Source organism: Falco naumanni, chromosome 7, assembly GCF_017639655.2.
Source record: "Falco naumanni isolate bFalNau1 chromosome 7, bFalNau1.pat, whole genome shotgun sequence".
In the NCBI taxonomy this organism is placed as follows: Eukaryota; Metazoa; Chordata; class Aves; order Falconiformes; family Falconidae; genus Falco; species Falco naumanni.
In genome coordinates, this window is record NC_054060.1 from 41,525,654 (window position 1) to 41,537,943 (window position 12,290).

General features: G+C 40.6%; 1 protein-coding gene and 1 long non-coding RNA gene across 11 annotated transcripts in view; one reads left to right on the plus strand and one right to left on the minus strand.

The window, feature by feature from the left end:
* Positions 1-2,857: 2,857 nt before the first annotated feature.
* UNC79 (unc-79 homolog, NALCN channel complex subunit) overlaps positions 2,858-12,290 on the minus strand; it is a 116,781-nt gene continuing 107,348 nt past the window's right edge. For 7 of the 8 annotated variants that reach the window (XM_040601659.1, XM_040601656.1, XM_040601655.1 and 4 more), the window contains 4 exons: positions 11,529-11,726; positions 9,261-9,338; positions 4,619-4,660; positions 2,858-3,905 (listed from right to left, as the gene is read on the minus strand). In XM_040601659.1, coding sequence (XP_040457593.1) covers positions 3,705-3,905; positions 4,619-4,660; positions 9,261-9,338; positions 11,529-11,726 — 519 coding nt within the window. In that variant the 3' untranslated portion in view covers positions 2,858-3,704. The other variant, XM_040601660.1, reaches the window with a different exon arrangement.
* LOC121091638 overlaps positions 11,735-12,290 on the plus strand; it is a 74,640-nt gene continuing 74,084 nt past the window's right edge. For all 3 annotated transcript variants that reach the window (XR_005828984.1, XR_005828986.1, XR_005828987.1), the window contains exon 1: positions 11,735-12,127. This is a non-coding gene — a long non-coding RNA (uncharacterized LOC121091638). The remainder of the gene's footprint in view (positions 12,128-12,290) is intronic.

Here is a 12,290-nt window from a genome sequence, read left to right on the forward strand (position 1 = left end):
AGCTGAAAGCCCCCCTGGTTCCCAACTGCAGGATGTAGGCACCGCAGCAGCTCACCAGGCTGGCCAGGCCTCATCACTGTGTGGCCATCAGCCATCTGACCCAAGGCATTGCCAGGGGTGGCCCCTGACTCCCCACCAGCAAGCCCTGGGGAGGACAATGCCAAGGGTGGTGGTGGGGGGGGGTGTCCCGGTTCTCTGCCTGATCCCTTTGCAGTTGGAGAGGCATCAGGACACCTTCCCCTCCAGCTGCTGTTCTCACTGCTGTCCCTTGATGCTCAGCCTCCAGCTGAAACTGTGTTCAGCAGGGACAGGCAGAGGCACGTGGGGTAATTCAGTTATAAATCAACTGAGAAATGCAGAGCCCTTCCTTTCACATTTGCATCAAGCCAAACAAACAGCGCGGCAACTTCCAGCCGACTGTAATGCTGCTGCCCCTGCCTGATCTTAAGTGGACTCCTAAGACGAAGATCCACATCGTTTAGTTAACGAAACGACCCTCGTTCAGTCAAGATTCAGATCCTGCTGAAAGAATATCAGCTTCAGCCCTGCTGAAGTCACATTAAGACGCAACAAGAAAAACAGCGGATGAAACTCTCCCAGGGCTGCGTGCAGCGGGCGGCACGGCCCGGGAACCTTGGCTGCAGAGCTCTTTTCCAGGACACGCTAGGGAAGGCTAAACAGCCCTGGGCTCTGGTAATCTTCATCCAGCTTGAAAGGAGGACGTGCAGGCCAGAGTTCAGAGAGATCTTCGGGCCCAGAACATTCGTCAGTCCTAGAGCACATCAACGGTTGTCACAGCATGAAAAACCGCCAGAAAACAGACTGTGTGTTTTTAGGGCCTTTGACCTGCCGTGGCTTTAATGAGATGTTACAGAAATGTTACGTATAAGATAAGGCACGTATGTAGATAGTAACCGACGTGCTGCAAAAGCCTTTTGTCTGTGTGACCCTGAGCGTAGCTGAGGCAGCGGCTTTCTCAGCAGGCAGCGGGCGAGCACTCAGAGGCGCCCAGCGTAGATGTTCACCTCACTCTCGGGACACCGCGTTGCGTAACATAGCGGCAGGACGGCACGGTGGTGCGGGGCTTCAGCCGTCGCTGCAGCCAAAGTGCCCAGCATTGCTGCAAACTTCACAGCTCAGCACACAGTAAATTGATTCTTTTACTGGGTCAGGCCTGGTAACAGGCATTGATTTAAGCAGCTTATTGCAACAGATGACTAAATGCTGTTCCTAAACGGCAGCTCTCTGTGAGCAGAGGATGGATTCTGCTCCCAGTGACATATCCCCAGAGACACAGCTGTGCTGGGAGCGTGGCAGAGCAGGGAGATTGGCCTCTGCTATTTGGTAGCATTTTCAGGGAGCACCAAATGTTGTTTACTTCCTAATCTTCCTACAGAATACAAAGAATTGCTGCTTTGGGCTATTTCAGACAGATAATGAGAGTGACTCACTTGAGTTGCGTATTGACCTCAGGCACTGTAAAGATACATTTTACAGTGTTTTTAAAAACAATCAGTGCAGATTTCTGCACTTCTGAAGAGGCCTAGAGTGCACTTAAGAGATTTCCATGAGGTGTTAAACCACGCATATCTGGCCAAGCCCCATTTTACTTGTTATTATTAGTCAACACATCCCTAATTATGGGTCATACCATCTTCCAGGCTGTATTCTCTATGCTAGAGCAGCTTCCCAATTCATAGTTACAGTTTGAATTTGCTTCCATATAACAGCTCTACAAGAACTGTATTAATTATAATCAGTGACTAAACCCTGTCTTCAGACATGGAAGCAGATTATGTCACCAGCTCTTAACCTCTAAACCCTGAGCCAAAACCAGATCTAAATTCCCACAAAGTCTTAAAAAGTGTTTAGTTATGGACCTGGATTCAGCAGGTCTGGTTTTGGCTTGTGTTTAATTTTAGTAACTACCCACCACTATATCTGCATTCTTCTTGTGTTTTGCCAGTCTGGATACTAGATACTTTGCAGCAGAGATTTCGCTAGGCAGGGAAAGCGCCTGCGCCACATTGCCCACATTCATTATCTACCGAGTGAGATGCCCAATCATGGCTTCTGCTTTCTGGAAGTGACTTTTAAAGACAAACTTCCTCAGGCTCCGCTCTTTGCTACAAACAGTCTGTCTTCATCCTTTATGTCTCCACAATCTCCATTATACCCATCAGAGTTCACCCACCCCACACCAAAGGGCCTCATACTCTCCCTCCCTGCCTTTTGCCCTTCAGCTGTCCTTCAGATTCACCAAGTCACAGCAGATCAAAACATAAAAAATATCTCTCTCCTACATCGTTCAGGGGTCCCATAGCACTTCCATTTCACTAGGGTGACCCCAGACCCTACAATAAGTGAACCTGGGCCTTAGGCAGACAGAAACACAAAGAAGATGCATCCCAGGAACGGAAGAAGTCAGTTCCACTGAAAACACAGTCCACATCTCCTTTTTGTCCAGAGGCCAAAGTTACAACTGCCAACTGCTCAGCTTTGAACTGCAGCCCTGTGAGGGAGTGACAGACACGTTCAATGAACAAAGGGCCTGGGGTGACGTGACTGGAAGAGATCACAACTGTGATTGCACAGATTTAAGTATTAATTACAAGACGGTAAATCATGGTGCTCTCAAGATTTCATATAAAATCCACTGAATTAATTGAGTCCCCTTAGATTCCAATGGGCTTTGGTAGAGTCCCTTAATGGTATTAAAATCAATTGTTAATAAACATCACATTTAATATAATAGTATGCAAATGCTGTGATTTTTAAATATCATTATGCAAAAGTTCAGATCCAGTCATGATGCTCTTTAAGTCTGCAACATAAATTCTGTAGACATCAATAAGAATAGGTCTGGCATATCTATTTTTAATTGCACTGTATACAAGTATTGACAGAAGAATACAATACAGTAGTCACAAAATAAAAGGTTTCTATGAAACCTACAAAGAGCAGCACAGAGTCAATGAAGTAAAAGCAAGATTTTAAAAAACAATAAACCAGACTTGGCAGTTTTCGAAAACAGTACTGAAGAAAAAGACAAATGAATTGGCACAGTTTAACAACCTAATTTCTAAGTGCACTTTATAATAACTCTCCTTACAAGCTGCTGTTTTCCCAGAAGATGACAAAAAGCCTCATTAGAACATCACTGTTTTATAGTGACAGGTTTTATTGCATTGCCAGCTGTGAATCTAAAAAAAAAAAAGATACCCCCCCCAAAAAAAACTCCTATAAAGGTTCCTAAAAACCCTGTTTTCTTTTGTTATTGTCAAAAATAGCAACATAACACTTCCATATGTTTGTGAATACCCACAATTCTATTTAAAAAATATATAGGTTAAAGAAAATGGATTTTTGTCTTAGCTTCAAAAATAATGTAAAGAAACATTTAAGAACAATGTATTTCAATGACCAGAGAGTTACGTATGATGGGATAGATTCTAGTCCAATCCTGCAAATAGATGTTCACAAACACATACTTGAGAACCTGTGGATCCTGAGTAAGTGTAATTAAAGACTGGCAGGATCAGGCTCTTAGCTTCACCCATTATAAGCTTTTCCACAATCTGTCCTAGGCTAAAAAGTATAGATACAGTATATACTCTGTATACTGATTTATACAAAAGGTCTTTGACAGCTCTAACCCTGTTATTGCTAGGCTAAAAATGAACATTTGGAACAAATTACATGAATCATAAAGGATAAAATTGAGAGGCAGCTTCTGACGACTGAATTTCTACTTGAGCCATTTTAAATTGGGTACACTGTAGCCATTTGCGGAGCACAGATGAGCTATTGTTCATTTGCCCTGACCCCTGTAACATCCTTAGGCTGTGATGGTTGACGTTGCTCTGAATGGCTTGGAGGCGTAGCTGGAGTCCAGCAGATAAATGCTGTTGAAATAATGCAAAACATTCAGTTTCTTTCCTTTAATGCATAGATTAATACAACACTGTGAAAGGTACTGGTTGCTGGCCAGGGAAAGTTCCTCCACAGTGCCAATGTCACATGTCTTTCTTCCACATCCTGCACTGTAGCGTTGCCGTGAAAGGCAAATGTGCTTACAGAAACAACTCCATACACAGACCAACTCCAACACTTTTATTTTCACCACCAACATTCTCTTGACTGGCAAACCACACTGATCCACCTTGCTCTCTCTTACAAACAGGGCCAGCTGCCACAGTTTTTCCCAAGCAAGCAGGTCTACAGTATCTGCTACAGAACCCAAATCCCACTCCTGAGTCAAGAGTCCCAATCCTGATTTCTCAGGGGACTCTCAAGCCTAACACATCAAGAAAACCACAGCTCAGGGAACAACTAATCTCAGTAAACATGGCCCTGTCACAGAACCTGGTTACAGGAAAGCGTTTCAGAAGGGAAAGGGAAAGCAGTACTGATTACAGGACAAGTATCTTAGCTGATGATGCTCTGTGTGCGCTCACATTTGAGACCTTCAGTGCTGAGCCATCCAGTGCATCTGGATACACTACAATGATCTATTTTCAGTGTCTGAAGATCACATCTAGTGATCTTTCTTATTTCTAGAATTTACGGAAATTTATAACATCAAGAATAAAAAGATAAAGTACTGGAAACAACTTACCTTTAGATTTGACTGTATCATTGGCAACCACATTGGTATGAGCTGTAAGAAGAGAGGTATATTTTGTTATTGTAGAAGTGACTGTAAACATGAAACAGTTACTGTGCAATAGAAAGGTGTATCTAACACATTTAGATGTCTAAGTGGACATAGCCTGAACCAAAAGTCTGAAAATGTGGTTATTTTTAAATGATGCATATAGTTTGGGACAGATAACTCTCAGAGGTAAAGAAACCAGCTTCCTTTGTTTGTAGCTTGATGAATCACCAATAGCAACTACTGATACTTTGTTTAAGGCAACCGTGAGAGTACAAAATAAAAACCCGTTAAAGGAAATAATTCCTTAATTTCCTTGTGAGGGTGTTTCTGTATGTGCAGGTAAGCAATACTGGAATAAATACAGTAAACGTTCTGCACAGTGAGGTATACATCAAAAAACACAAAAAACATGCAGCAGAAGTTCCTAATAATAGGCTGGATATTTAAACGGTAACCAGCATTTTATAAGCCACTAGTCACACCAATGCTTCACTTCAGAACGTGACCTGTAGGCCTGGGAGCACAGGTAAAAACTCTATCTGGAATACCAAGGTGAGGAGGTCTGCGAATCTGTCACCCATGACTGGACTGATACGTATTTCAGTCTCCTGCTTGTTAGAGAACTTTTCTTTCAGAGTAAGTATAACATGACAAGCTATGGAAGACAGAAAGGCATTTCTAGCAAAAGCATTCATGCTCTCCAATATTAATTTAACCACTGGGGTTATTGTTCTAAAATGTTCCTCCAAATGGCATTAAAATTTGCAATTTGTCAATTATGCTACCGGGACCTGCAAGTTAAACCTAATCACTATTGACAACATTAGATAAAGTGCTGTCTCCCTTGCGCAAGGAACGATAATTGTTCCAATTTCAGTGCTGTTTTGCTGGAGAATCATATGCAGCTCTGTCAGGACTGATTACTTAGTCTACCACATGAAGAACCATATTCAAACCTCAGCATTTACAGATAGATGAATGCCAAAACAGCTGGAATGCAGCCAGACGCAGCAGACGTGCGACTTCTGTGCATCCTTCAGTGGGCTCTCACACTAATGAAGTGCTTAGTAAAATCCAGCAACCCCAAGTCCTGATGTGTTTCTAGGAGAGGAGGGCACAGGCAAGCATACTAAGAAGCCATGCTCCATGCCCCACTGCCATCAACAAAATGTCACTGAAAATTTCATCCAGCATTAATGAAGTTCCTACAGAGCTAGCCAGGGGTGATAGGACCAGTGTCAGAAATACGTCAAGTGAGGAGGGAAGCTAGGCAGAAAACACAGGGTACCCCTCTGCTTCAGAACCAAATCACTTGACATCTTTTACAGTCAGCTGAGGGATTCAACCACTTCTCACATCCAGTTCATCTCGTCCCAAAGCAGGTATCTAAAATAGATCAAGATGAATCATGTCCAAAAATACCGGTTTATCTCCACTGACTATAAAGGGCACTCACAGAAACTAGCTCATATTGATATCTACGCTGTAGGGGTCTAAGGTTAGATACAGATCACTGCCCTCCAGCACTGCTTCTGTCTTCCAGGGTCTGGACACATTTACGGAAATGAAACATTCTGCTGCAGGCACAAGCAAGCAAACTCTCCACTCCTACAGCTGCCAGTTAGACAAATGAGACAAGAAGACATTTTTATTGAAGCACTTGAGTTTTATTACCTAATCCCTAGCCAGCCTTTTCTTCACAAAGGAAGAATACATAAAGCTAGTTAGAAAGAACAGCTGGAAGAACAGAGTGCTGTCACACACTGTCAATTTTCTGGAGTTTATATTCAACAGAACTATGTTGATTCCAGGGCAAGTTTTGATGGAAGCCAGGCTGGAGAACAGGTTGGTCACTTTGCTTTTCTGACTCCCCAACTCTGCTGCCTGACTAGTTCCTTAGAAGTCTACCCAACAGCTGCTGGAGCTGCCCAGAACCTCTGGGTCTCTGGAAAAGATGCTGCAGTTTGCTGAGCTGCTCCCTTCTCTACTGTAGGCTCCCAAATTCCGCAGACATACATCTGATGGTTAGACAGAGAGCTGTGATCAGCAAGGAGCTGTCTTCAGATGACTGTTTTCCCAGTCCCTTTGACATAGAAAAACAGGAGGAAAGCTGAACACTTCATCTCAGCCCTCCTTAATGGGTAAAATGTTTTCACATGAAGGAAACTTGATTTTCTTGCCAGACTGGTAACGATAATCTAACAGCAGATCCAAAAAAATATCCTCTGAGGATACAGGGAATGGCTCAAAGACTACAGGAAGCAATCAAGACATGTCTCAGTGCTATCAACGTGACCTTAATTTAATAGCAAAGGCCAACACAGTACCAGGAGAAGGAAACCTCACAGCACCAACACAAGGAGGAGATGGACTGCTTAACATGCATAAAGCTCTTCTTTCAGTGAAGGAGAGCTGAATTGTTTACATCTTCTCTTTCTCTCTTGTTTTAGGATATATTTTCCTTTTATTTGTCATACAGAAAATGGCCACCTAAAATAGCTATCCTATAAACCACCTGGCATCACATGACATGCACTACCTTCTTGTGGTGCATTAAAACATGTGTGTTGAATGATGCAATGACTCCATTAACAAAAGAAGGTTTGGGAGCACCAGAATCCTTAGGTGAAATAAAAGACACTGCAGTAAATATGATTATATGAATGATAAATGGTCATGATTTATCAGTGCTACTGTGCTCAGTTCCAAGAGGAAGTAACTGGGAGTTATTAATTTTGTTGAATTTCTGAAAGAGTATTAAGAACACTGTTTAAAAAAATCTCTCTCACTACAGTATGTCCTTTCCTTCATGGAAAACTAAACCTTGTTTGACAGGCTTGTATCTAAAATATAAAAAAAAAAAGCTTTAAAGCACAAGATAAAATTGTTTCATTATCAAAGGCATGGCAATAAAAGATTTGTCTAGAATAAAACAAGCTACCAAAAAACTGCCCAGTCAACAAATATTCAAAGAATTGTCGTCCTTGCAGATCTTTTTTTAAATTATGGAGATGCCACTCACTTACTGGTTCCTGTGTGAATAACCTCTACACTTCTGCCTCTTTGAAGGACTTCAAACATACAGTAAGTCTTTCCCCAAATCATGACAGTTATTTTTCAGATCTACAATAAATATTTTTACAATTAGTTAATTTTGAAAAAAATTATTAACCTGGGACTACGAATCCTATACTACTGTTATGTATGTACATTGTTCCTGCAGGATTTCACTTCAGGGCTAAGTAAAGAGGATTTGGTCACCTAGATTCTTCTGTTCCATCTCCCACCCACTGAATATGAAAGAAAGCTTAGCAACTTAGCTCTGAACTTCATAGGTTTATGAGCTTGATTTTGTAGTAATAACATTCTTTTAACCTGACTTAGCATATTATTGCTATATACTCTCAAATATCCTGAAAGCATTCATTTGAATCGGGACAGGAATTTGGCCCTAAAGGCCTCTCTTCACAGCTGTAAAGCTACTCCTAATCCTTGTCACATTCTGGACAACCTGGACTGGCTGAAAAAGAAGCCTGTATGGCTTCCAGGGACAGCCACGATCACTTTAGCATCCCATAGTATCAGAGTTTCTGTAGTGAATCAAGTCATTACTATAAATCTGTATTTTCACAATAGGTGCAAATAGTTTCATGCCAGTTGACATCAAGACCTTCAATATTATCTACTTCAATTTCAATTCCTGCTTGACCATGAAAGACTGGAGTTAAATAACAGTCACAAGTTTCCTTTATGGTAACAGAAGAACTATATAAACCAACATTTTTCAGTTAGATTCACAGTGTGTTTCACTACTTGATTTGTTGTTATGTGAGTGTTTAACTACTTGATTTGTTGATATTTTATGTGAAAGCTCCCTTCAGAATAATGCAATGGGAAAACATTTGAAAAAGGCTAGTAAAATCAAATTATGCTTGTGATACTACCCCAATCCTTTGCAAATCTGTTCTGAAAACACTGTGGTGACCCACAGGAGACTGACCACTGGTTTCCAAAACCAAGAATTTCACATGAATGGAACACGAAGGGTTTGATTCTCTAACCAAAGAATACCCTGTTGCACATTCTAGGGGAAGAAGATTTGCTATCAAATAATATTTGACTAAATCAGACATGTAGGCATATAATAACAAGAAAACCGCTGTAGCATGAAGATTTTATTGTCAGCCTAAAAGAATGTGAGGATTAGAACAGCAAGGTGATCTGCAAAGGACCTACGATGACGAAAAGTTACAGAATGGTTGAAAATTTAGACAGTACCTAAAGGTTCTCAAAGTCAGTGACACCAGTTGAGTCTATTAGAGGAATAAGACCATTACAACAGTGGAAGGAGGAATTAGATCAGAAATACTTTTTAAAAACATCAGGAGAACTTGGATTTGAGATTATGGTCTGGTCTTACTTCTTACCAGACATTTCATTTTCTCTTATGCTCTGCTAGATTTTATTTCTGCGTTAGCATTCAACCTCAGCTTCTTTCACTTTCTTTTTTTGAGTGGGAGGGGAGGCAGAGCACAGTATGTCTAGAAATCTCAACAGACAGGCAGTTATCGGTAACTAAATATTCACAGTGTGGTTTGCCTACCTTTACAAAGATAGTAGAGTTGCATTCCTGTAAAGCCTCCATTAAACTAATCACATGCAGGCACACCATTTCCACCATCTTGGAAAAAAAATAATCAAGCATAAAACCAAATTAGTGTCCAGCATAACAGTGTTGTAAAATAAACCAATAGTCTCTAAAAACAATCTTCCCATATTTGCTTGGCCATTATACTGAATCACTAGATGTGCATTTATTAACAAATTAACAAGATTAAATATTACATGAGCACACAAGGGACTTCTTTATTTAGTTTTCCCCTGATGTGGCAACACCTATCTGTTAAATATTCCAAAGTGCCTGATGTACTTTAATTTACATCACACATCAAAACAAGTTTCCTTCAGCTCTGTTCTTTTCAGACATAATAAATCCTTTTACATGCCTTTGCTGTGTAGTTCTCATCAATCAATGTGTCAGAAATTGATATTTTTATTTACTGAATCTTTGAAAATTAACATACCCACAAAACCCATCTTTTTATTTTCCCCTCCATCAAAAGACAATTCATTGTTCTGAACTGGCAGCTAGTCCATAATTCTTCCATTTTGTACCATGAATTATAACAGATGCAAATATCAGTTATTTGGCCACAGACAACATTTTATGTTTTATATTGTGTAAATTCATAGGTACAAGACAAATACCATGAGCCAGCAGTGAGTATTTACTGTGCCTGTCTGAACTATGTGTAAATTCCCCTTGATAATAATAAATTTAGCTTTTATGTGGTGCTTTTCATCTTCAAAGTGCTTTACAAACACTGACTAATTAACCTCACAACACGCCTGTGAGACAGGCAAGTATTATTATCTACATTTCACAGAGCAATAGTTGAGGCAGAGAGTTTGATAACTCGCACTAAAACCACCTAACGAGATACTTTAAGACTAAGGATTGGAACTTGGGACTTCCAGGTCATATTCTTGTCCTAAGGCCTGACAAGAAGCCTTTGTGTCTGACTAAACAACTGGCTAGTTTGAAGTGTTATGCACATTTCCCATTCACTCAAATGCAGCTTCACTCCCAGCAGTGGCTTGTCAACCACAGAGATGTCACTAGATGTCAGAGGCTAAAATATCATTTAAGACAGCTTTAGGTGGTCCTTGCCTGATACAGACAAGACAGAAGGAAATAGTAACTGGTTCAAAGACATTCAAGTGCAGCCCACGCAATTACAATTGAAAGGGCAAAGGTCCATACCTGCCTGGGGTGGAAGATGTTTCACATAGGGAAAGGGGAATTACATAAAATAATTTCCATATAAATAGCAGGTCTCCTTTTAAAAAGAAAAAAAAGCCAAATAAACAATGAAAATCCCAAACCTTAAGAGCACCTGACTTAGAGGACTGGGCCACGTGTAAAGAATCTTTCTCTCTCAAAGGTATTATCAGGTTCTGCAGAGCTAGAGCTACTAGTTACAATCTTAGTAAGTTTAAAAGTTTTGGCAAGTCATGACAAACTTGTCATGACTTTCTGGGAAATGGGAAACAATGTCTTGCCCATCAGAAACAAGCTCTCAACCCTAAGCCTGCAGGCACAGAGAATCAATAGTCAATGCAAAGCAAAGGCAGCACCTATGAGAAGGCTGCTGAAACCCCTCTGGGTTCTTACTGTACAAAGCTGCTCCAACACCAGTGAGTAGTGAAGATAAATAAATGCTTAAAAGTTATTTCCAAAAAATGGTCTGGATAATTTCTTGACAGAGAGAACATTTCGCTTTCAAACCTTATCTCTAGAGATACCTTCTTCAAGTCATTCATTACTCAAACATGTTTCCAGAGATATTTATGTAGTTTATTTTTGATAAGCAACCAATGGGTTATGAGTAGTCAAATGTCAGCATTTGTGTATTTTTTCTACATCACATGGTAAAAAACATTTAAATGGATATTCATAGAATTATCCTAAAACACTTAGTTGCTCCTGTACAGCAGAATCAAGTGAAACAACAGGGCCCCTGAGAAGAGCAGGAAGACATATGAAATGCGACCTGATGCAGGGAGCCCTTAATCCAACGAGCAGCAACTCTAGCTCTTGATACTGTTTCAGGCAGATCCTGGCTAGATCCTGTTTCAGGCCCGCTGCGAGGTTAAACACTACTAATTAGCTTTCCCTTTAATTTGTCAAAAGCATCAATGTTGCTTTATGACATTATTCATAGTCTGATGTATTTCACTGAAACACCAAAACAAAGCCAAATCCTCTGAGTTTAATCTGTACTAAATCTGTACACAGCACCAGACTCACCACTTTGTTATGTGCCATTAGCTGTAGGATGCTAGGTGTCACTCGGCTCCAGAACTCCAGGGCTGTAAGGATTGCTGTAAAGCTAAATTCATTCTGATTCTGGACTGTTGGAGCTACTGCTGTTTGTTCACAATACACTGTCCAGAGCTGAGCAAATATAAATGCATGGAATAGGGAACACATGTGCAGAACAGATGTCTGTAGAAATAGAAAATAGAGGAAAACGTTTATTTAAATAAGTGTATTGGGATACAGTGCAGAGGCTTTCATCAAAGCACTTCTCTATCATCCCACTGTGCAGTCTTGCCCCTCACTTTCCCATGTTTCCCTCCATTAGTAAACAGTAAGTAAACACTTGATAACATCATCTTTGTGTTTAAGAACTGGTTTTATTATTTACAGACTAAACACTGCATTTGCAAACACATATTCCCATGCAATCTTAGCGTACGTCATTAAGGTCAGTACATTTAAAGAGGTTAGTTTTGCAAACAGCTAGTCAGGACTACTGGGACTTTCTTGATGGAAAACTCCACTGCAATCTGCGAAAGGCCTGGAAGATCTTGCACAAATGACTCCACTTCAAAAATGCTGCTGGGGTAAGTCATTCAAATTCTGATCACCTGAAAGGAAGGCTATTGTACAAAATACATCATCTTACATCTGGTCTCATTATCTGTCATCCATTTCTACCTTGCTGGGACAGAACTGCTCACAGTCAAGGAAAGTAAGCTTTGAAAAGCTAACAGAGAATTCATTGTG